Genomic DNA, 26,530 nt, shown 5'->3' with positions numbered 1-26,530 from the left:
CACCTGGATCTTTGGAACCATCTCCCGATTACCCAGGGACACTAAGGTGACTCCCGCCCACTCCCTTCCCTTACTCAAGGACATCTCCTCCCCAAGCGCTGCACTAGCGACTCCCGGGGCCTTTCCTCCAGTGGGAGGGGGTGGTCTCTTTGGGCATTTCACGTCTCCCTTATAATGTCCAATACCACCGCACTCAAAGCAATGGATAACCCTTGGCTGCTGACTCTGGCCAGGATTAGGGTTCTTCTGCGGGTTAGCCTTAGAGTTGGAGAAGGTGTTTTTCCCCTTAAAGCTATTTTGGGGGCCTTTGGAGAACTCCTGCTTCTTGTTATCTCCCCCCTCTTTCCTCTGGGGAGCGCCCTGTCCGGACTTCTGAGTTTCTCCTCCCGTCCCCCTCGTGGACACTCTGGTACTTACCCAGACATCCGCCTCCTCAGCAAGCTTACGGGGGCAAGTAAGTTTGCTGTCTACCAGGTGTTGCCTCAGCTCGGGAAGACATTTCTCGAGTAGATGTTCCTTGAGTATCAAGTCATACAACCCGTGATAGTCCTCCACCTCACTACCTTGGACCCACCCTTCCAGGGCTTTCTTGGCATAATCCAGGAAGTCAACCCAATTTTGTGAGCTCAGCTTGTGGCTGCCCCTGAACCTTTGCCGGTATTTCTCGGGGGTCAACCCAAACTTCCTGATGAGCGCCACCTTCATGGCGGGGTAATTTACCTGTTCCTCCCGGTCGAGGGCCAATAAGGCATCCCTACCTGTCGGAGGCATGTACCGGTACAATCCACCACCCCAATGCTTCTCATGGATCCCATGGGCTCTTAAGGAGACCTCATAGGCTGTCAGCCATTTAGCAATGTCGTCTCCAGCAGTGTAGCTGGCGACCACGTCCTTAGGTAAATGAGGTCTGGGCTCCCTGGCAAATTCCTGAGACTCGACACCCTCCGGAGTGTTGTTACGGGACTTGAGGTCAAGTTCCTTTAGCCTGAACTCGTGTTCCATCCTCCTCCCTTCCAGCTCCAACCTAGCCAACTCTAACCTCAGATGTCTTTCTTCCCTCCTGTCGGCCAATTCAGTTTCAGACAACCCTCTAGAGGATACACTGCTGCCCTCCCGTGAAGTTTCCTTGGGGCTAATTGACATTTCACCCACCCCCGGGGGACCTGCAGTCACTACCTCAACAACAGTATCTCTGTCAAATTCCTCCTCCTCCACCGTTCCCTCCATGTGTGCCTCCACCCAGGCTCGCAGACTAGTACGGAGCTCCTCTCTTTTGGCCCCTCGCCTGACGAACACACCCCTTTCCTGACAGAAATCCTTGAGTTGCGCCACAGTATAGGTCTCCAACTCTGACATATTGAATTCCATCTCGTCAGCGAAAAGTGTGGACCACTACCACGAAGTAGGTTGTAAGGTAAGGACAACTGAGGGTCACTTCCACCCACCACCAGACAAGAATTTAGAAAAAACAAAACGATAAATTAGAGGGCCGCTGGGAGAAAACTCCGGGTGTGTACCTGTGGGGCACACTGAATTATTATGGGGTTCACAACAAGCACGGCTCGCAATCCCACCGCTGTGCCACCAATTTTATGTTGGACCTGCGCGGGCAAGCCCAGCATAAAGGGGGGAAGGTAGCTTGACTCGAGTGGCTAGGCAGGTGAAGGCTATAGTGTTAAGCCAGCTTGGACCCGATAATAACCCCCTGTACACCACACAAAAAGAAGGACACCACACCACTGTTATGGAAAAATACGATTCATTTATATAAAAGTTCTCTGGGTTTGTAGCAAATTCACTTAGGGTTTCACAGTTACATTTCTGGTAAGCATTTGTTCAATGGAATACTGGTTTCTCATAAATAAATAAATAGTTGGACTCTAAGGAATAACTACACTGGATAAATAGCAGATATGAATACAGTAGAATAAATATTAATTTAGCAATGACTGGAATAAATAGAATAAATAATATCAATGACCAGAATAAATATCACAATAAATATCAGCAATGTCTAGCACAATAATGACTGGACTAAATATCACTTTAGTTATCACCAATGACTGGTATCGCTGCCACCAATTAATCACTTTTAAATACAGTCACTTTTCCAGTGTGGAGAAAGGAGAGATTACTCTTACAGTTAGTTGGACAGCCCGACAGGCTTTCAGGCTTCTCGGGATACAGAACTACTTTTGGGACTCTTTTGTAACCGCTCGATGCACACGCGTGTATCTAGAAAGCAAGGAAATACATTTAGCAGCTCATTCACACTCGGCTGCCACCGGGAGAGGACCTATACTTGGCGCTGGGGGTCAATATTCGCCTACAGGGCTGGTTCACCCTCAGAACCCTGGCGGCACCAGTTCAGAGTCTTAAGACGACGAACGGGCTGCCGGGGAGGTCGCAAAAACTCCACAGTTCAGTCAAAGTAATGCCGCTGTTTAGCTCTCACACACCGCAGTCTTTTAGCGGAACACACGGCCCACCTCACATCAGCTGTAGCGGACGATGCAGTCAAGCACAGTACTTCTCTAGCCAGCAACGGGGCTCGCAGGGGCTCCACAGACCTCCCTCCGACTTCCTTCTTCGGGGTGGTTCCCGCCCACAGCTTCAGCTCCCGGGTCAACAAGGAGGGGCTGACTCGCTAGTCCCGCCCAATGCAGGCTGGCCTTCCCCGCCCCGGCGCACCACCTCACCTTCGGTCCACGCAGGAGGCGCTCTTCGCAGATGGGGCTCGGAGACGTCCGAGCTCCTCGCGGTAGGCGCTATTCACGAAGGGGGCACTTCAGGGGGGATCACGATCGCGGCGACGTCACTCTCGCCTAGCGACTCGCTTCCACAGCCGCTTCAGCCACCGGGGGGGCGGAGAGGCACTCGAACTTGGCCACAGTCTTTTGGGGAATTCAAGGCGGTCGCTGGGCAGGCGCTACAGGCGCTAGGTCACCGCCCACGCTGTTGACTGGAACGCCAGTCACATCCAACGCCAGCAACCTTAGCTGCACTATTGCCTTTGTCACCAGCTGCCTTAGGGGTCAACAGGGCAGGTGTCAATCTGGTGTCAGTCTAGAACTCCTTCCTTGTCAAGGTCAAATCAGGAATCAGGAATGATCTTCATCTCCAATGGCCGCCAGGGACTGGACCTTATATAGCCAGTGCCCTGGGGTGCTAGCACGAGCCAGAAGGTTCTAGAACCTTCTCTGTGTAGGCCCATGACATGGCACTTTTGAGGTACTTTCTGGTCCTTCAGAGCCACCATCCTGGGGTTCTGGAGCAGCCATTTTGTGTTCCTGAAGAAACTAAAGGAATTCCTGTCAGGAATGCGCGCCAAGCAAAAGGGCGCCAAAACCTCAAAAGGCCAAAGTTCATGTAGGCTCCAATGGGAGTCACTCACATGAGGGAAATATGTGTCCACCATTTTAAGTTTGAACACACACACAGGTTGTCAACCTCAGTTTCCAGGCTCACAGGTTTCGCCAGGTGCCTTGTACATAGGTGCCAGAAACCTCGTGAGTAACTGAGTGTCAAGGAACATCTAGCCCCATGAGACAATCACACAAAAAGTCCTGGTAGACAAAAATAAAAAAGCGACAAATTTTTGGAGGTACAGGGGAACAAAATAAATCATAGTGGTGAGGGGACTCTCAGAAGCAGACGGGTCCAACACTATGGAACTGTAATTTTTAATTCTCTTTAATAGTAAAGGCAAATTTATCAATTTTATAAATGCCACTTTTAGAAAGATGGCATTTTAGTGCGCTTAGCCTGGTTTGCCTGCAGCCTCTCTTGAATATGCGTCTGGGTGACAGCTGGGCTTTGTGCATGCCCTCTAGACAGCCTTACACAATGGAACTTAGGTGTGACTTGAAGGGCCATCCACTCCCTGATGGGCCGTCCTGGGCAGGATGTTAGGGAGGATCTGGGAACAGCCTCACACTTACACCTGAATAGGCTGAGTCCTGCCCCCACACAAAGGACTTTTAAACACCCCCCCCCCCGTAATGAGTCTGGCGCCAGGGCAGGAAGGGAGAACCTCAATGAACTTCAAAACCCTTCTTTCAAGCCTCCCCCATTTCAAAGGCATCACTGGGTATAAGAATGAGACTTCTGACCCAACCACTCAGTACACTTCTGGACCTGTAAAGACTATGCCAGAAAAACTGCTTTCTTGCTGTGCGGATCTGCTGCCATCCTTGGGTGGGTGAGAAGGAGTAGACCCACATTTCTTGAATCAAGGACCAGACTGACTCCAAGGGCTTGCTGGCATGCCTTCTGTTTGAAGTCTCAGGGACGTTAAAGACTTCCAACTCACCTGCTACAGCACCTGGACTCTCCCATCTGCGAGTCTGCCCTGCCAAGTGGTGCCAACATACCTCGGAAATGGCACTTCACCTTCCTTTGTGAATAGGTAACAGCGCACTGCCTCGCCTGTACCCTGCATCTCTTTTTCGACTATGGCGCAACCAAGGAACTTTGTAGTGGGCCAAGGATGGTTCCTGTATCTGACCTGCGCTACATCGCAGTTGGCTGAACTTTAGGATTTGATCGGGTCTAGTGTGAAAAGATATCCCCGACTGGCGCTTTTTCAGTTTATTTTTTTTACAAATTAATAATTGCAGTTCTACTTATTGAATTTTTGTCATTTTGGTCTTATTTTGCTCATTAAATTTAAGCTCTATTGTTCTAACCAGGTGTTGTATCTTTTTGTGTGGTGTTTTCACCGTTTTACTGTTTGAGATGTTGCACAAGTACTTCACACAGTGCCTCTTAAGATAAACCAGACTGCTCTGTGCCAAGCTGCCAGGGGGTGAGCACAGGTTAATTTAGGGTATGCTTGTGACTTACCCTGACTAGGATCGTAGCTCCTGCTGGATCAAGTTGCATACCTCTGCCAACTTGAAACCCAATTTCTAACAAAGAAAATGTTCATAATGATTTAAACACTAATACAGTGATTTATTTTCCTGCAAGGACGCCAACATTTCTCTTCAGTGGAGGATCTCATGCTTTAACCCTCTCCTAATCTAAGCGAGACGTCAATATTTTATATGACCACTGTGAGAAATTGGGTTATTGGTTGGCTAGGGTGTGCGCCCTGGTTAAACAGCAACCACAATCAGGGTAAGGCAGAAGCAAACCTCAAATTAGCCAGTGCTCAACTCCCCCGTAGCTTGGCACAGAGCAGTCAGCCTTAACTTGGAGGCATACTATTGTGGTCAATTCATTCAGGACATCCTTATGATCTGGGGAGGGACAACAAGACCCTTGATGCGCTCATGAAATATATATCAATGTCAATCAATACATTCTGAGCTTCACTCACAACATCAATAGTAGCCACATTGATTTTTTTAGACATTACACTGTTCATTGACAACGGCAAACTTGAAAGTAAACTTTTCTGTAAAGATACGGCATGTAATTCAGTGTTGCACTCTAGTAGTACACACCCTGACTCTCAAATTCGTGCCATACCCTTTGGCGAAATGACCTAGCTCGGACGCAATTATAGCAATGATGCCGTATTCCAGCAAGAGGTGAAAACTCTGAAACAATGTTCCTAATTAAGGGCTATGATCGTACTTTACTAGAAAAAGCCCATTCTAGGATTAACAGAATCAAAAGAACAGGACTCCTCAAGCACAATCGCAAAATGAAGTGCAAATCAGAAGGAGACAGGATTGCATTAATAACACAGTTTAATTCACAAAGTAGTCAGGTTTTCAAGACACTTAACAAACACTGGCAACTTTTGAAGTTGGACCATGACCTGGATCCTTGTGTATCTAAAGAAAAAAAAAACCGGACTGTATACAAAAGGGGTAGGACTTTGAGGAATATACTGAGCCCCTCTGTAAATATCAACCCAACAAGTGAACCAAATAAAAATGTGGTTAAACCAAAGGGTTTCTTTAAGTGCTCGATGTGCAAAGTGTGTCAGTTTGCAGAAAACAAGAAGACTAGTTTTCACTAGAACACTTAACAGGAACATAAGATACACCACTTTATGAATTGTAATACAAAACATATAGTCCAAGAGCATATTAGAGCAATTCGCAATTGCAATGAGAATTATGCCTGAGCAGTGCATTACAATACTGTACACACCAATTCAGAAGTACGGCAAATTAAAATGTATGGGATTGCCGTGGATGAGGATAATCCGCGTGGAGGGGCTAGAACGCTAGCACTGAGAAAATTGGAATCCAAATGGCTCATAAAATTGCGAGCAGTAGATAAAGGGCGCAATACAGACAGAGAATTATATGTTTTTTTACGAGACTGAGTGTATGTAACATCACATCATTTGCCTGTTCTGAATTTTATCTATTGTCAAATAAGGATGCCTCTTTACATGCTGAATAGTTCATAGCAGGAATCATTGTTTGCAATCTGTTCCATGTTTAATGAGCTTACATGACATCTTGTTAGTATACCATATAATAGGTATTGTGGAACTTTAGGGTTTTCCTCACCTATGACAATTTCTTATTAGATTCTGAAAGTTTACATTTGAATTTGCAACTAATGCATCTTTGGTGGAACTGTTACATATTTCTCTTCTTGATTTATTGTGCCTGTCCTCTATAAATCACAAGGGTGTTGGGGTACATGACACACATCACCTCTATATTATCATTATGTTTGATAATGAGCACACACAACATTAATACTACATAGCTAGATTATTTCCATCTTCTTGAACCGTCCTTCGTATAATTATCCATGAAGGGCTGGCCCTTATCTGGTATTATTATGAGGTAGACGTTTTTCTTGGCATGTGTCAACTTCACTAATACATTGTGTTTTCTTCCCCTTGGCTTCCATGCGAGGGCGACAAACTCCACTAACATGTGTTGTTGTCCTGCATTTCCCCTTGGTTCTGTACCCACATTTCATCTACTTGGAGGGGGATAGGTTTTGGAATATGAGATTCCCTTCCTTAACCACATGGCTGCTGGCAGTTTTCCCGTCCTGTGCTGAAAAATTCAGGATGCCATATATTCATGACGAGCTCAGCTAGTCATAAGCACACGACACCCGTGGGTGATGACGAGCTGAGCTCGTCATCAGCATCGAAAGGGTTAATATGGGCCGTGAGGAATTGGGTTCATTATTTACCACTCCAGTGGTCGTTTTGGATACATTATCACTATGCCCCACGATGTTACGAAGAAATATAAAACCAGTTCTTGGGTAGTTGTATTTTTCGAGCTCCATTTTTCCACAATTGGGTTTGATCTCCCTAGTTTATATGCACTTAAGGGATTCATTGGTCCTTATACACCACCTACATGGCGGCAGACTTTCCATGTAGTTGGTAACCTTAGGGGAATTCAATGGTCCTGGCTTAACAGCTCAACATGGCGGCCGATTTCCCATGCAAGAAATCAATTTCACAACTGAGGTGAACTTTGCAATTTTTAGGGGATTTAATGTTGCCTGTGACCAGTGCAACAGGGCAACCGATTTTCCATGTAGTTTATATATTTATGGATATTTGCTGTTCCTTGTGTATAGCGTAACTAGGTGGCCGATTTTCTTCACTATAAACATTGATTAAGAAAAGCTGCGGTGAACATTGAAAATCTTGACTGTGTTATTTGGATCAATTTCCAATAACAGTTTTTTTTCAACTTGATTTGGTTACCCCAATGCATTCACTCAGAAGACATCCTGGGCCTGGGTTATAGTTCAATATGGCAGCCTATTTTTTATCAAGGTTATTGACTCCCATAGCTGTGAGTGATGTTGCGGTCACGTGCTCCCGGTCATGTGACTCCAATCCGTAAGTTGATAAGAACAAGATTGCGATGTACATGCCTCTTACGTATTCCGCGACCACCTACATGTGTGTTTGCGGACGGGACACTCGTTCCTTGAGGTGAGTGCTGTCTAGGCTTAGGGGTTCGGCTATTACACCACTATTTTTGTAGTGGCTAATGATATGCATTTGTGTGCTTTCAGTTTTAGGGGTATACTTACCAGGGTTGGGCCTCGTGGTGTCCAGGGTATACTTACTAATCCTAGATCGCCAACATCATCTTTTTTACGTTTACTACTGTTGCGGCGGGCATCAAGCTTACATATATTTCGCTCTATACATTTAAGCAATTGGGACATAATTTATGGGTGAGTTTATTACTTTATCATTTTTGATAGTACACAATGATAACTCAATTTCCCTCACAGTCACACTTATTTGTGTCATTCCAAGCAATATCGGTGCTTTGTACAGCTCCGTTTCTATGGGATTCCATTAATTTGCCGGATGTCAAGGGTGGCACTGTTACATACTTGTATGGTGAGTGTGTTACCCTTGCAAAATAAGTAAAAGTGATGTGCATGCATTAGTCTTTCACCTGGGGCATGTTATTTTGGCAATGTTTTGGATACTTTTTCCTGCAGTGGTCGACCTCAATTCAGTTAACCTCTTTCGTACTTTTTAACTGTTACATTATTGTTGTTTTTTTTTTTTTCTGAGGGATACAGAGTTGTTTGCATTGAGATTCGGGACCCCTGTCACATGGTCAAGTATGACACCTATTGGCTGCTGGGTTAAGCGCCATTTATACAACTTTTGTGTTGACAATGCCATATTACCAGTTTAGCTTCTTGGCTAAGCGTTACCACCACTACTACTGAATTGATGGTGCGATGTTACGAGTCTTTTCTACATAAGAGCTATTATGTCTACAGTCCTTGTGTAGTGTAAGAAGTTTATTTATTGCTTCTCTGGTTCTAGGTGTGGTTACGTTCAAATAGCATTACCGTGTAGTCATTTCTAATTTTTTCTCTTTCTTTATAGTTTTGACCTTATACATTACGATCTCCTTACATGGATTCCGGATTTTTTTCACTTGATGTGCTGCAGTGACGGACTCGTTCTCTGACTACAGTTTGCCAATATTCTCATTCTTTGGTGGGTGTCTATTCTCATTTCATCAACTCTAGACCTATACACCTGGCATCACGGTGTAGACAGTTGTTAAAAGAACTACATCAATATATGATATTGTCCTTGTAGCCAACAAGTTGTTCACTTTCACATTCACAACTCTAATATTTTATTGAGCGTGGCATGCTCGGGTGTATTATGGTTTTTGGTACTCTTACCCTTGGATTCTTTCCTTCTAATCTAATTCTCTTGGTGTCTTTCGATCTCTTCTTTTCTAGTTAAAGGCACACAGTGTCTTTTAAGTCTTTTTTTGCTAATATGAATGATTACTGTAATAGGACTTAATTTTATCTTCTTTCATTGTATCAGATCATCAGGTTTTGCACATTTCATGTATAGGTAATTTGTAACTTTTGTATTATGTGGTTTAACATTATCACAGTATTGTATATAGCACATTGATTGTACTATATCTGTCAGTCCAGCCTTGAAAAAGTATGGACTACAGACGAAACACGTGTTGGCTAATGGTGTGCTGGGAATTTTAATTTTTGAACACTAATAAAGGATACAAGAAATCTCTATTGATGATCTGATTGGATTATTTAGAATATATTGGTTCTTTTTCATCATCCTCATTGTGCAGAGACTAAACTTTATTATGGAATCAGTTTAACCTATGACCAGTACTATTTCTGGATATTCAATTAATTAAAGTCAAAAGGATGTGCTGTAATAGCTTCTTTTATTGTGTTTAGTTAGATGCATGTTAAAGTTTTAATGTGCAGTTAGCACCTCTAGGTAGGAGGTGTTTGAAGCTGATTTAGCACACAGTTGCCAATATAGCAACACGTACATTCCTCACGCCAATTACTGATACTCTTAAATAAGTTTACATTTTTAGATATGCGGTTTAGATATGCGGTTATTTCCCTCATAGGAAACCACTACCTGTCCTTTCTCTTGACAATTAGAGACAATGTGTAAAGTATGTGTGGAACACTTCAACAGTAACACAATGAAAAGCCCTTCTTACAGGCAGAATATCCACAGGTCCATAAGTGTATCGAAGAGTTGGTAAATAAGGTCCAGTATTTATACCCAGTTGTGCTTTGATGTGGCGTAGAAGCTTCTAGAGGTTTCCCTTTGAAGTCCCCAGGCATTCTACCTTTTCTGTCCTGGCTCCAGACTAACTTCAGGGGATATACTGCCCTTTATGTGGAGGCAGGGCATAGCCTATTCAAATGTAAGTGGGGTTGGGCCCAGCTCTTTTCATCCATCCTGCCAGTGACGGCCCATTCAGTCACATATTGTGGTGTCTGTCAAGGAGAAATACACAAATACCAGCCGTCAGCTACATCCAGTAATATGACGAGAAACAGGCTACAGGCACTAAATGGCTATGGCAGGAAAATGCTAACTTTCTAAAAGTGGCATTTTCAAAATTGTAATTTAGAATCCGACTTCACCATAAGTTAGGATTTTAAATCCAAATTCCAGAGACACCAAACATGAACTGGTTATCTGTTCCTGTTTGGAAATACATGTATAAAATGTAATAAGGTAACTCCAATGTTATCCTATGAGAAAGGTAGGCCTTGCAGTAGTGAAAAATGAACTTAAGATTTTTCACTTCAAGGACATGTAAATCTTAAATGTACATGTCCTGCTTTTCAAATACCTTGCTCCCTGACCTCTGGGCTGTCCAGGGACTACCCTAGGGGTGACATATATATTAACAAGCATTTGCAATGCAATAGGTCTCGCATTAGGAAAGTTTGAGCTATTGGTATTGTAAATGGCAAAGTTTTTATTTATGTTTTTTTTTAAATACCTAAATTAATAGCTTTGTCATTTACAATGCCAATAGTTATAACTTTCGCAAATGTGATACCTATAGCATTTGTAATGCAATATGTTTTGTATTTACATGACTTAGATGTATTGATATTACAAATAACAATGGCATCCACGTCAGCTTTTCACATCATAATCATTATATAAATCTCGACACAACGATTGTAAATGGATCTCTTTTTACCTGGCCAAAGGTTACCCGAAAATTCTAACGCTTACAGCAGATCAGTAAAGCAGCAAGTTCTTGGGGATCGTTCTAATGAAAGTCGAGAAGAATCATGGAGTGATGGGAAAGTGGTGGTGAGGGGTTAAAGGGGAGGGTTGAAGCATCGGCAGGGATTATGAAAAGTAAATTAGATTTTGTGAATCCTTAGTAATGAGTGGTTTTGTCCTGGGCCCATGGGATTACATTTTAGGTCTTTGGAGCTCCTAAGCAGGCCACAACGAGACATTTCCTCCCTCAGCAGAAATCAGCAGGCTCTGGAAATAATTAATTCCACTGACAGCTTTCAACAAACCTTAAAGTGTTGAGTCTATGCAATATTCCCAATAGTACATCACCTGCATCTTATCTAGGAAGAGATCGAAAAAAATGAGACTAGTAATTATATGCAGATTAGACCAAGCAGTCGAGAGAGTACTGAGAAAATAAAAAAACAACACCACCAGACTGTGAACAGCACTCCCCTGGCCGCCTAAATAAGATGCACAAACGAATGCCCTCTGGTCCAGTGCAAATTGCAGAATAAATGAAACAGTGTCAGTCGCAGGAAATCGAGGACACTTTCGTGAGATTGCAGTTTATGTTTGACCTTCCGTTTGTTCCTGTTAATGAATGGATGAGTTTTATTTTGGGCATTCAGTGGGCTGTTTCATTTATTTCAATCTAACGCATGAGCGAGAAATTGCATCTTCACCCCTACAGCGAGATTCACTTGCAACGTAAGCTCGTGCTGCAGTCCGCCGCCGGCCTGCGACCAGGAAGTCAGGCAAGCCGGGCGGGACAACCGGAAACAGGAAGTAGGAGGGCGGGAGCCTACCCCGCCTCCCACGGAAGAGCCGCGATTGTTTGGAGCACCGGAGCAGGCAGGAGCCTACCCTGCGCCCCGGTGCCGAAGAAGGGAGGAAGAGTCCTGCTGCCGGTGAGAGCCGCTGCACCAAGGAAGCCGTTGAGTGGGCTGCGAGGGCGGGGGCATGTGTGTGCGCGCGCGCGCGTGCGGCGGAGGGCTGTGTATGTGTGTGAGCGTGCGTGTGTGTGTATGTGTCTTGGAGTCTGTGTGTATGCGTGTGTGTGTGTGTGACTGTGGGGGTTGCCTGTCTGGGTGCCTGCGTGTCTGTGTAAGTGCGTGTGCGTGTGCGTGTGCATGTGCATGCATGCGCGTTAGGCTGACTTGCTGGGAGTATGGGAGGGAAGTGCACGGCGCGGCGCAGGACAGAACGTGCGCGTTCGCGCACCCAAATCTGCTTCAAAAGCTTGTGCCAGTTTCTTGTCCTCCATTCCCCCGTGTCCGATAGCTATAAGTCTCCACCCTGGACGCATCCTTCGGATGCGAATTCCAGGGCAAGACCTAAAAAGGAAGGTTTGGGCCTGGCAAAAAAATTATTTTGCCTGGTCGAAATGTCAGTTTAAAACTGCACACATACAGGCTGCAATGGCAGGCTTGAGACCTTTTTAAATGGCTACTGAACTGGGTGGCACAACCTGTGCTACTATCCCTAGGCACATGTAGTGCAAATTTACTGAGGAATTACACGTAAATTAAGTAAGTCAACTGTGTATAAGCCAATCTACCATGTTTTATGGAGAGAGCATAAGTACTGGTTAGCAGTGGTAAAACGGACAGAATCCTAACGCCCCAAAAAATAATTTCAGTAAACAAATAGGAGGAGGAAAGCATAAAGTTTGGGGTTGACCCTGCAGAGAGGGCCAAATTCAACAACCACCAAGAAACAATTATTATTTACCTTTGGCACCTTAAAACTAGTAGCAGAAACACAGACTTGAATTAAAAGAGGCCAACATGGGATCTCGCAGTTAACTACAGAAAGTAGCACAAATTATTTTAGGGATGTTCGGACTGTCTGACCATGTGCATATGAGTTTGTTGGGACTGACAACTACTTGCACTGGTCAGAATATATTTTAGGTTCCATTTAAGAGGAAGAGAAAGAAACAGTGGAATGAATTTCACTTGTGAAGTTGATGCAGGTTAAGACCTATTGGACTACAAAAATGTTTTTGATTTTAAGGGGGCAAGAAAGGAAGCAGATGTTTGTTAGCCAAAAGGAGAGGTCTAGCACAAAATCCTTGAAGCTTCATTTTAAAACCAAAAATACTTTTTTAATGTAATATTTTCCTTTCATGGTAAGCAGCCGGTTTTCCCTGGCAAGAAATACATGACACATTTTTAAGTGAAACACAAGACTTACTGTCAACAAATGCCTTTTGATTTAGATTATTTGAAATGTGAAACAAGGAAGCACTGGAATAAATAAAGCCAGACTGAATGGAGGCAGCAACGTGGATAGCCCCATAAGATGGAGGGGCTACACAGTTATAGAATAAACTGCAAATAAGTTCCTGGGTTAATGAAAGAAGGATATCTAAAGCTCCATACCCTTTTGTAAGGCGGAGAGTGTAAGGTTCACAATGATTTTGTCTTCATCATTCCATTACTTTTCTAGCCCTGCAAGCACTCTATTCATGGAAACACATCTCCTGGGTATTGCTAATGTATTTGGACCTGATCTGTACAGGTGAGCCACTGTGCAAGTTTGGAACTATGCCTGTGTTCATCTACCAACAGGTACCCAACCCGGCTGTACAATTCACTGTTATGCAAAGGCAATGCTTCTACATGGTTTAACGGGTCCAAGAACCGTAAAAGACTCCTGCTTCTGACTGAGTGCCATACTCACATTTCTTAAACATTAACTAGGGCCGTACAACAGTATGGGCCAGACAGAAGAAGACTCACAGTGAATTCATGTAAACAGTTTTACAAAACGCACACTATGATCATCAGCTTGACAGACGGCCAGGCGGTCTCTTTTGGTCTTTCGCACTTTCTATCTGTGATACACAAACCAATAAACATATCTTTTTACATTCCCAACCGCTCTGTATACTATTACTTCCACATGACGTACCCTGGGGGACGCAAATTTAAAGATGCAATATTTCATGCACTAATGTAATGTTATATTTAACAAACTTAGGTTTGTCGTTTCAGCTGTATATCTACACTCTCCTTGATCAGCAAGTTAACATAGCACTAGAGCTGCACCTACAAGTATTTCTACTTGTATTTTGTGAGAAGTCTTTTTTCAGGTAAGCATGCACAATGACAGACGTATTTCTATGGGATTCAAAAGTACTCAACCTTTCACCCATTGATCATGTTATTTCTCTATTGTTCCAAAACATTTTTTATCGTACAGATTGCAATTTTTTGCAAATCTTAAACTCAATCTAAATAAAATCTAAAAATAAAAGGCTCCTCATATTTTAATTGGTGCTTACCTTTGCCAAACTTTAAAAAGCCTAGAAAAAGCAACTCAAAAGTCATTATTTGGAAAGAGAACAAGTAACTCAAAGTCACAAGTGCATAGAAGCGAATGCAGTTGAAAACGTTAGTTGTGAAAACCCATTAATACTCTTGGGTAACTCATTATCTACAGAATAAATCCTTTAAAGATTGTAATTTGTTCAAAGGCAGAATAAAATAATATTATGTTTGCGCACCAGTATCTCTTTATCTTCTGATTTTCTGCTTTGTTTGTTAGGCTTTGAGTTCTGTTTTATACAAAACCAAATAAACTTGAAATAAAAAAAAGAATTACCATAAATAGATGAAAGTTCGACATCGGAGCGTAAAATAGGGCTCATTTCTTTGTGAACTGTGTAACCAAACTCAAGTTAAAACGTAGATCTTTACACATTTAGCACATTATAGAACCCACACTAACTGTTCACTATCTTAGTATGGAAAGACTTACACTCTGCTGTCAAGCTTGATGGCAACATGGCTGGGACCTGGCAAGGATTCCTTTGGTTTGCATACAGTGTTGAAGTTGAGAACTTTCTGAGCATTTGATTGCTTGTTGTAGAGCAGGTATGGGATGTATGATAGAAGCCGTCCAGCTTTAATGCTGGAAAGAAAAATATACATTATAAAAAGTTAATATTCTGAATGAAAATGCAAGAGTTGGAAAAGCTTTCAGAGTATGACATTTCTGTATATCGTACTTTGCACACAGCATCCATTCTTGTTGACCAGCACCCCAACACAGATTCACTACAGTACCAAAGACTGCGTATTTACGTTAGAAAAACATTAATGAGGTGTCTGTGTGAGGGGCAAGACGGTGTATGTGTGAGAGGCCGCGGCGGCTGCTCCACTGCTGTTCGGGGTCTGATTTAGAGTGAAGAAATATAACCTCTCTCCAAGCAGCCCCCCTTCTGGGCAGCAGAAAAACATGGGATGTCAGATACCCACCTTCAATCCTGGACTGTTTTTGTGGCTCGAGCGCTCATCGGTGTACGGGCGGTGCTGGGGGAGGCGGGAATCTTGCTAGCCGGCCAGGTCGAAGCTGGGACTTTCTGCTACTGCCCACTTCCTGGGCGGGGATGCTGTTAGGTCTGTGAGGCTCCTTGTCTGGATCTGCGTCAGGGTCAGGATGCAACCCAAGGCCGCCCATACAATCTGAGACCAGAGCACCGAGCCTGCACAATCGGGGCTGGCGGCCACTAGCTCCTCTCACTCCCAGTCACTGAAGATGGTGACGACCGGTGTGAACACCACCACCTTGAAGAGTGGAAAGGGCTCGGAGGCAGTAGCATGCAAGGATGCTGCATGTGGAGATCAAGAGGCACTGGTGCAAAAGGTGGACCCTCAACAACAAAAGGCTGTAACTGAATGTTTCGCCCCGATGGCAGTAGCGGTAGGAGGGTTACAGCTGGCCCCCTCAGATGAGGTAGGAAGACAGATGGGGATCAACCAGCAGCCTGAGGTCCAGGTTAGAGAAACAGGGCATTTAAGTCCGGGTGTGGATTGGCCTCCCAATAACTCTGATATACTTAAGGAGGGTGAACTGAGGGGGATTTTTTTGCCTGGGAAGGTGCTCCTGGGTTGTCTTAAGCACGTAGACTCTGCTTTCACAGGAGCATATTTCAATTTCATCAGAGGAAGTGGGGCAGACCGCTCCCCTGCAAAAATCAAACAAAGGCTCGAATAGAGGGGGCAGTGGGTCCTAGAAGCCTTGAAAACTCTCAGGATCAAGGGTATATATTTTTTTCCTTGATGAACTGCTCCGGTATTAGTGCAGTCAAGTCGAGGGTGAAAGTATTTCGTTGACTTCCAGCTCCAGCCCAAGCAGCCAGTTCAAAGGTCCTTGTACGATCATTAGAAGGAACAAGCATTTACAATGCAATGGTTTTGCCTTTGTTAAAGTTAGAGCGATTGGCATTGCTCTTGACATTATTTTTATTTATGTTTTTTTTTAACATAAATAAATGGCATTGTCATTTACAATGCCACTAGCTTTATCTCTCGCAAATGACACACACCAACACCCACAGAGAGCCCCCCCAACACACACAAACCCCCCCCCCACACACACACCCACACAGAGCCCCCCCACACACAGCCACACAAAGCCCCCCACACACACCCACACAGAGCCCCCCCACACACACACCTTCTGGCCCATTATCTTTTCTCCTCATCAAAATAACTGCCACACCCCTTTCTTTGTTCTGAAAATGGTAGGTAGCAAGCCATTTCAAATCTAGGGGGCTGTGGCCTAAAGAGAACTTTCTGAGGGCATGGAAAGAACAGCAGTCTCCTTTTTCATGGATGAGCATCCCCTAGCTCGGTTCTTATGCTCCACCTGTCTTTTTTTGATACTTCCTCCATTCTTTCCATAGTGTCAACAGTGGGTCAATATGCTTTGTCCTTTCTTTCCATAGCATCATGGCCGCTGTTGGATTCGATACCAAGTACAATGCAACGGTTTTGCCTTTGACAAAGTTAGAGCTATTGGCACTTTAAATGACAAATTGTTTATTTATGTGTTAGTTTTGAAAACAGATAAATAAATGGCATGGTCATTTACAATGCCAATAGCTTAATCTTTTGCAAATGCGAGACCTATTGCATTTGCACCCACACCCCCACACACACACACAGCCACACGCACACAGAGCCACACACAGAGCCCACCCCCACACACAGCCCTACACACAAACAGCATCACACACACACACACACACAGCATCACACACACACACACACACACACACACACAGCATCACACACACAGCAACACACACACACAGCATCACACACACAGCAACACACACACACACACACACACACACACAGCATCACACACACACACACACACACAGCATCACACACACACACACAACACACACGCACAGCGGGCCTGGCTGAGACAACAGGAAAGCACGGTCACCAGCGGGAGGGGGGCGGGAACGGGGACGGGAGCACAAATCGACTCACCTGCACCTTGCGACGGCGGCACTTCTCCGGTCTCCCTCTTCGGCATGGGAGACCGGCAACGTCCTCCGCATCTCCCGGGGTTCCCTCCAGGCCACGGGAGCCCCGCGGGCGCCGCCATACTGCTTGCCGTCTTCCTTCTTCCCCCGGGCTGCGGGGGGCGGGCACTTCCGGCCGGCCGGCCGCGCTAGGATTGGCCGCCGTGGTGTTGCCTATGCTAAGTTTTCCTAAATGCTTTTGTTCTTTTAATGTAGTACACAAACACTCTTAATATCCAGTGACTACAAGGTTCTTTTAGCAACTTTCATTTTCCCGGGGGGGGGGGGGGGGGGGGGGGAATGGGCATTTGACGGACGACCGAACTCCATAGATTGATTTACGTGGAATGGCGAGATCGCTTTTGGTAAAAAAAAAAAGTTTGGGTGAATTCTTAATACTACTCTAACCTTATGAACTAGAGTGCAAAGGTTCAAACAGTGGTCGCATTAGCCTTTAGAGTACTATATTTAAATTCCACACTTGGTCACCGAGGGGAGCTGGTCGGGCTAGATGGCCGCTGAGGGACCTCAGTGAGGGCAAGCGCCGGTTCTCCTCTTACTTTCCCTGAGTTCCCTCGAAATGCTTGGCTGGATGGACTGACATGGGGGTGTGGGTTTGCCCGGTAATCTCGTGGGCAGGCGATCTTCGAGTATTGAGCACTGAGTCGGTGCCAGCTCTCCTCCTGGCCAGCACGGATCGGCGTAACCCTTCGGTGGATCACGCAGTTTATTCGGAGGGTCTCTAGACGACGGCAACCAAGTATGCCCCCAAAGTCAAGTAAATCGGCTAAAGATCCGAATGCTCAAAGGACCCAAAAGATTTAAAAGTCTACCAAGGATGGATCTCTGGATGCAGGACAGGGGAACGGGGAAGATAGCGCAACAAAGCTGAAGGATGTCGGCGTGGCACGCGGCACCAGAGTCCGTGTTGCTGCTGCCGCCGGGGGGGGCTCCCTGCGGCAGCCATCAGTTGCAGAGGTGTTCAAAGCAATGGCCGCTGCGAATGCTGGCCACAGTGCCCCGGTTGTTTTGGGGGGGAACCCTGCTCCTAAGACGAATGAACCAGACCAGGATACGACAGGTCCCAACGCTTCCACGGCTAAAAAGGTGGTTTCTGGGCATGGTAGTTCTTTGCCTCAATCTGTGGTAAAAGCTCTGGCAGAAGTAAAATCTGGACCGGATCAGAGTGGCGCGCGGGGCCAGGACCCTGAAAGGAATGAGCTGGAAAAAGCGGATAGGAATGAGGGGACCTTCACCGTCTCGCTGGAGTGCATAGGGAGGTGTGTGATATCTGAGGGAACTTTGCATTTCAGAGCATCTTTGAAGCTCTTAGAATGTTTGACGGAGCCATCCGTGGGTGACAACAGGAAAGCACGGTCACCAGCGGGAGGGGGGCGGGAACGGGGACGGGAGACGCTGCGAGCAGGAGAGGGGGTGGGAACAACGGAGACCAGGGGGAGGGGAGTCTGCGGGGAGCGGGCCTGGCTGAGACAACAGGAAAGCACGGTCACCAGCGGGAGGGGGGCGGGAACGGGGACGGGAGCACAAATCGACTCACCTGCACCTTGCGACGGCGGCACTTCTCCGGTCTCCCTCTTCGGCATGGGAGACCGGCAACGTCCTCCGTATCTCCCGGGGTTCCCTCCAGGCCACGGGAGCCCCGCGGGCGCCGCCATACTACTTGCCGTCTTGCTCTCCTTCTTCCCCCGGGCTGCGGGGGGCGGGCACTTCCGGCCGGCCGCGCTAGGATTGGCCGGCCGGCCAGTCACGGGGCAGGAGAGACGCAGAAGTGCCGGCAACGCCGGACCAGACACGGGGGCGTTCCCGGCGTCCCGTGACGTCGGCAAAAGCCAAAGAATGTCGGGAACGCCCCCGTGTCTGGTCCGGCATTGACGGACAGGCCCCTCGTCCAATGGCAAGGCTCCGTTTACGGAGCCAGCCAATCAATGACGAGGGCCGAACCAAAGCCACACTACTGTTCTCATCAGGTTTTCGCCTGCGCGAAAAAGCTGCGCAGAAAGCGCAGCTTTCGCCAGGCAAAACCTAAAAAGCACCTCAGACAAAGGAGGCATTCCACAAGGGCACTCCATGGACAGTTTGAAAAAACACTTATCTGGTACTGCCTTAAAGTAGGACTATTCAACCATGCAGAAAATCTATGTTAATACCAATATGGAGGCTAAGGGAACAAAAGGCAGACAAGGCCCTGAAGAACCATCTTTGAAGTTGATCTATGAACTGATAAGAGAGCACCAAGAAGAGACATGGATGGATGGTAAAAAAAAACAGTCTGGCGACAAAAAAGCTTCAAGGGGCAAAAGGCTTTGCAGAAATCAGTGGGAGACTAACGGTAGTTGAAGAACGGACGGTCGTTCTGGAAAATGATGTTGTTAGTAACCAAACCCAGACAGAAGCTCTAGGGTCACAAATAATGGACACTAACCTTTACCATCTGTTCAGTATATGGATCGACTGGAGATTATCCTGAGTTATTTGAGTTCTACTGAGCTGGGTGGCTCGCCCATCCCAATTAGATGGTGTGGAGACTTGAATATAAACGGGATGGAAGGGCTTAGGGGCAACAACGTAGGTAAATATGTCGGCCATAAGCCCATTTAATTCAGGATAATGGGCTTATAGATGTGGTGCTGCAACTAAAGGCGCCAGACCAAGAGAGCACATATTTTCTGTCTCCGCACAAAACAATTGCCGGATTGGATTATTTTTTGGTTTAGCAAAACTGAATATCGAACTGCTGCATTAAAAAATACCTCTAGGTAATGTCAGATAACAAACCTTTGGTATTGGGATTTACACTAAGGGGAGGGGTGAAGGAACATTGCAAAATTGGGCATTTAAAAGAGGTTTGTTGGCCGATCAGAGATACATTACCCAGATGAATAAATGGATACTGGATTTTATGGCGAACATTAGAGACAGTGCTGGTACGGGTATGGTCTGGGATGCCTTTAAGGCGGGTGTAAGGGGAAGACACTCAGCTTTAGCCTTCACCGTAAAAATAAAAGGCACCAACAGCAGAATAACCTATATGAAAACTGAGGGAAATAGAAGCTGAGCTTGTTTGTGCTATAGCTGCTGGGCATGTACAGAGAATATAATGGGCAAATTCGCCATGGCTAAAGCAGCAATTGGGGATGTCACAACGGCAAAAGTGACAGAAAAGTACATGGCATGGTGACAAGAATGCTACTAGTAAAATGTGCAAGTGGGGCACACGTTGGTAATATGCATGAAGTAAAAAAAGCAGTTAGCAGAGAGATTTTGGATATCAAGTACGAAATACAGAGCTCGATAACCACCACAGAGGTCATCCGGGAGGAATTCCGTAGATTTTATGAAAAAATATATATGACACAGATGGGGATATCTAGGGAAGGGCAATTAGGGCATATATGGGCTCTGTCCATATAGAGAAATGTTCCCTTTCACGTCTGAAGAAATATATAGGCCACTTAGCGAGCAACCCGCGAGTAAGGCCGGGGGGACCCAATCGGATCCCGCTCAAATTCTATAAAGATTGTTTGACATCTCTTGGGCCCAACCTCATTAATACTCTCTATCTGGTACGAAAGGGGGAGCCCCTCCCACCCCAGACTCTTGGACCAGGGCCAGTATCATAGTTATTTTGAAAAAGGGGAAACTGGCTACTGATTTAGGATCCTATTGGCCAATTACGCTTATAAACAGCATTACTAAAATATATCCCAAAGTACTAGCAAATCGTTTGACTTTTATTATAGAGAAAGTGATTTCCCCTAGACAGCATGGTTTCATCCCTGGTAGAGGAACCACAGATCATTTTAGAAGAGTCACTACGGTATTTGACGCTGCTTCGATCGCAGGAGACCCTATGGCACTTATATTTCTAGATGCAGAAAAAACATTTGAAAGTGTCTCCTGGGATTATTTGTGGGCCTCTCTTGAATGGCTCAGGTGGGAAGGGGCTTTATAGATGCTGTGCATACAATGTACGCAGCACCCACAGCTTGCTTACTAATGATGGGAGGGCAAACTGAGCAGCTCAAGATCAAAAGAGGGACTAGACAGGAGCGCCCCTGTTCTCCGTTATTGTTCGCCTGTTATATTGACCCATTGATAAGCAAAACCGCGGCAAACTCAGGTATTAAACCAGTCTGTTTTCAAGGGTTCAATACTTTTGGGTTACGCGGATGACTTAACTGTAGTGACATCGCTCCCCCAAGTGGCGTTGTAAAAAATTGGAAAAGAGGCCATGTCATTTGGGAAGATCTCAGGGTACTCACTCAACCAGCATAAAACTTAAATGAACCCAAATGAACTGGTAAACCTAGTTGATCCCCGAGTGATGCAATCGGCAACCTATCTGGAGGTAGATATATCATCTGAATTAGACCAAATTGTTGAATTAAACCTAATCCCAGTTATACAGAAAGGGAGGCAGGACTTTGTAGGATGAATAATTTACATCTGTAAATAGTGGGCCGGTGCAATATTGTCAATATAATGTTCCTGCCCAAAGTCCTCAATTTTCTTTAGATCAATACCTCTGGAAATTGGAAATGCCTGGTTTAAGCAATTGGAGGATATGGTCAACAGATTTATATAGGCATACAAGAAGACCAAGAGGGCCCTGAAATACATGACTCAGCCTAGAGAAAGAGCAGGATGGGCTGCACCCGGTTCTAATATGTATTATCTGGCAGCGGCTCTCCAGTATGTGAGTGCTTTAGTAAGGGGAAACCCCTCGGATCAATGGAGCCAACATAGGGTACCAGACAACTACGAGCTACTGATAGGAGATTGTACCGGACAGCTACGAGCTACTGATAGGCGATGAGGCTAAAAATCTGCTTCTAAAATGTAGCGAACCAAGTTATTATAAGAGAGTTAAGTTTAAGATCCATCTGGCTGCATTTCGGGTGTGGGTGGTGGTGACGAGAAAGATAGGAGCCGGGAGAATGAATTATTACACTCCGCTGTTCACGAACCAATCATTCCCGGAAATCTTTCATGACACTGTTATGAAACACTCGTAAGACCTAGGTCTGAGGATGATTGGGGAACTTTTTTATATTGCAGGACTTAAGCCATTTGCGGAGATACAAGCTAGCCATGGGGTTTATCAGAAGGATTTTTTAAAATACTTGCAGATACAGAGTTTCCTATCCAAGAAAGCTGGGGTCCAAGAGGGATAACTAAAGAAGTTCTTATGGAGAAAGTAAGGGATGAAGAGGGTTGTACAATTAGCTGGATTTACAATGAGTTGAACAGTTTGCGACAAGATGACCTTGAGAAACAAGCTGATGAATGGGATCAAAGGCTGAGTATAAAGGGAGCTGTTGTTTTAGAATCCCTAAATCTTGGTCAGACAATACTGTGTTCAACAGGGCTGCAGGCACAACATTATAAAACGATCATAGATCTCTACTATACACCGGCTAAAATCAACAAGAGGGGTGGGGTTAGTAGGCATTAGATGTGCCCGTTGTCAAAGCTCCGCGGCAGACGTGGTCTATATGTTTACCACCTGCCCACATCTTGAAACTGAAGAAAGACAGAGACATTTTTAGATCTTTCATTGAAAATAAAAGTAACCCTAACACCCAAGCTAATGCTATTGGGGGTTAGCAGTTCTGGGTCGAACGGAGCACACCCATATTTCACGTTTCTGGCCATTGCAGTGGTTAGAATCTGCATCTCCACAGCCTGGTTGGATCCAATAGCCCCCTCTTTTCACCTTATTTGATTTGGAAAAAGGGGTTTATGTACAGAAGGGTCGGAGGGCTGAAATACTAGGAAAGAATATATGGGCACTGATTTACCAGAGGAAGACTGAGGCTGGGGCGGATCTAGCTGAAATATGTTTATTAATTGTATTTAATATGATGGTCCTTATTAATTGAAAGTTCTTACTGTTTTAATCTCAAATCACCTTATGTAATTATTTATGGGTTCCCTATAAAATCTTCAATAAAAATATAAAAATTTAAAAAAAGGAGGACAGTGATGAGGGGAAGGCTTGAATTTAACGCAGCAATCAGTGATTAATCAAGGACAGATTTCAGTCCATAGCTTTTTTGCTCACTATACCATTCCAGACAAAAGCTAGTCATATGCAATACAGACCTGATCCTGACTTAATAAAAACAGTCAAGCATTCCTGCCCCAATGTCTGGAGGGGGACCTAGCCTGGCAGTCCGACTTAACTGAGAAATCATTAAACAACATTCATTTATCGGACTCCAAAAAAATTCAACGAAATAAATTTGTGTGGAAGACATTCAAAATGTAATTATAATCAGCTGAGTGACTCGCAGACTCACTCGACTGCTGCCAGCAACATGAGGAATTAGCATTGTTGCATTGGAAAGCTGAGAGTGGGAGGCACTCATTTAGACATGGCTTGGCAGTTCGGGCTGGACTGTTCCCATGAGGCACAGGGTCAGACTGATTTGCATATGGCCATGTCTGAACTGGGGTGGTGTGGAGTGCAAAAAAACGACGGATTTAGGCCCAGATCTCTGTACTGGGGTGAATGTATGACATTGTTTTGCATTCTGTCCATCAACTGTGGTTTGTTGCATTAGGCACTCCTTTAGGTCACAGCTAGGCAGGCTTAAAGCACACTGTATTTTAGAGTCAGACTAACACTCTCCAGAGCTCTGAGACGGACACTAAATTTACTTAAATTGAGAGTTGAGCCGTGGCTGGCCACTTCAGTTTACCGTTGGGCCATCGACCTCTTAAGAGTCCCCCTGGCAGCAACGAATGACTCCCTCGGCAAATGCGCCACCCGGGCTGCATTCAAGCTCAGCAGCAGCTGCAGTGTGTGCTGTAAAATACAGCGGCCGCTGTTGTCCATTGGTTTGGGTCTAGTGGTCATGGGGATTCATTAATAAATTATAGCACGGCAGATTGAACAGTGCCATTGCCGCAGCCAGAGTCCCACAAACCTTTCTTAAAACTGCAGCCACCAGGTCGCGCCCCACGCAGGCGGCAGCAGGATGTGACGTCCTGCGCAGTGGAGCACTGACTAAAGTCACTGTGTCACTAGTCTGAGACGGCTGATCATATTTCAGTAGTAGCCACTGGGCACTGCCTCTCCAGATGCATCACTCAATCAAAAGGAAATGCTGCACCACAGAAATACCATTGATACATTGTAGCCAGTTAGCAGGTAGTTAATCCTCAACTAGCCCCTGAAGTCTGCTGGAGCAGCGAACTTGCCACGTCATGCTGCCACTCCAGCTAGTTTCACAGTCAGAATAGCAGCGCTACAACTTGACAGGCGATGCAGGCGCTATGCCGATTATGCGAGACTTTGCATTTCAGTGCAGTGATGTGGACCACCTCACTGAAATGCGTTAGGCTAACACATGATGCGTGATCCTTGGCAGGGCTGAAAAATAACAGTACATTCCTGAGGGATTTTTTATTTTTTTATTATTTTTACCTCCGACATAAAATTTTGGACTCAGTCCCTCAGTTATTAAAAAAAAATCTAATATAGTTGTTTGCATTTTTTGGGGAATAAAAAAATATGTATAACAAAATAAGGAGTACCACCAAAGATAAGGCTGGAAACCGATATCGGTGGGATGAGACTCTACTGAAGAAAAAGAAGAAGTCCTTCTTTGTTTTTAAGGAACCCCTCACTCACCGACCTGGTCGGTGACATGCTTCATCATCGGGGCCACCTTGACAGCCGAGTGCCGTCAAGGTCTGCTGCAACACCTGGGATACAGTGGAGCGGGTATGTGAGTGATGAATGTAAAGAAAAAAGTCAGTGAGTTAAAAATTGTCCTGGTATGACTTATCCAAAGATTATTTATTCTAAGACTACTGGACAATGCTAAAAACAGTGTATGTCGATACAGTGAAGGCTTAATTAGGACCAAATGTATCTGTGATATGTGTTAGGTCTACATGTTTCAAACCAACAAGGGGATTTACCGGTTTTTCTTCAGGACCAAAAAATAACAAGCATTTACAATGCAATGGTCTCGGCAATATTATAGGTAGAGCTATTGGTATTGCTAATTATTTTTTTTATCTTTTTTGTATCCCTAAATAATGGCATTAGCTTTTTTTTTGCAAATGTGATACCTTTTTGCATTAGTATAGAGCAAGTGAGGTAGTGCGATAGAGACAGAGAGAGGGGTATAGAAATAGAGAGAGAGTGAGGTAGTGAAAGAGTGAGGTAGTGAGGGAGAGGGATGTTGTGAGGTAGTGAGAGAGAGGTAGTGAAAGAGAGTGAAAGTGAGATAGAAAGAGTGAGGTAGTGAGATAGAGAGAGTGAGGTAGTGAAAGAGTGAGGTAGTGAGGGAGAGGGATGTTGTGAGGTAGTGAGAGAGAGGTAGTGAAAGAGAGTGAAAGTGAGATAGAAAGAGTGAGGTAGTGAGATAGAGAGAGAGTGAAGTTGTGAGCTAGAGAGTGAGGTAGTGAGAGAGTGAGGTAGTGGTGTTTTAAGAGAGAAGTTGTGAGATAGTGAGAAAGATAGAGTGGAGTAGTGAGGTAGAGAGAGTTATGTAGTGAGAGAGAGTGAGTTGGAAGGTTTCTGGTTTGTGTCTACAACACACCTTCTCAGCCAACAACTGCCGCCCCTCCCCCATTCTTTCCCTGCCACTTCCCGTTCAACATGAATACTAGAGACGGATGGCAGACACCTGATGGACAGAAACACAGACACAAAGTACAATCGGACGATAAGTTCCTGTACGAGTTCCTCTAAAAATAACACGCATCGTAGGTATACGTTCGCCTTCTACTACTCACTTATCTACCTTCATCTGTACCAAACACGTCTCTGGGCTTTAAGTGTCCATTTTATAAAAAGGAAAGCACTAACCAGAAACATTGCTGTGAGTTACACTGTTCACAATAAGAAATAAACACGGAAAGATAAAACAGGCGAAATTTAACCTTCTGTGGCTCATGGTTACATTGTAAACATTATCATGAACTGCGACCCGAACTTCAGTCCTAACCACAATACTAATCCAAACATCATCCATTACTCAGACCCTAAAACCGTACTAATTCTACCCCGAAATAATTATTTTTTTTGGTCATGTCCAATATTCAATAACATGTAAAAACAAACATATAAAATGTTATTTTTAGAAACCCTTCTGAAAAAATAAATTAGCAGAATACCCTGAGTGTGACTCAATCAACAATTCTATCACCACTTGTTTTAACGTAACATTTGT

General features: G+C 44.9%; 1 protein-coding gene across 1 annotated transcript in view; it reads right to left on the bottom strand.

Annotated features, from left to right (window-relative positions):
• Window positions 1-26,530, bottom strand: part of REV1 (REV1 DNA directed polymerase) — a 475,128-nt gene that overhangs the window by 310,186 nt on the left and 138,412 nt on the right. Inside the window, exon 5 of the mRNA XM_086934725.1 lies at window positions 14,756-14,908. Within this exon, the coding sequence (XP_086790851.1) occupies window positions 14,756-14,908 (153 nt within the window). The remainder of the gene's footprint in view (window positions 1-14,755; window positions 14,909-26,530) is intronic.

The sequence above is a fragment of the Lissotriton vulgaris genome, chromosome 8, assembly GCF_964263255.1.
Source record: "Lissotriton vulgaris chromosome 8, aLisVul1.2, whole genome shotgun sequence".
Lineage (NCBI taxonomy): Eukaryota > Metazoa > Chordata > Amphibia > Caudata > Salamandridae > Lissotriton > Lissotriton vulgaris.
The sequence above is the reverse complement of the archived record's forward strand: the minus strand, read 5'-3'. Positions and strand labels throughout refer to the sequence as shown.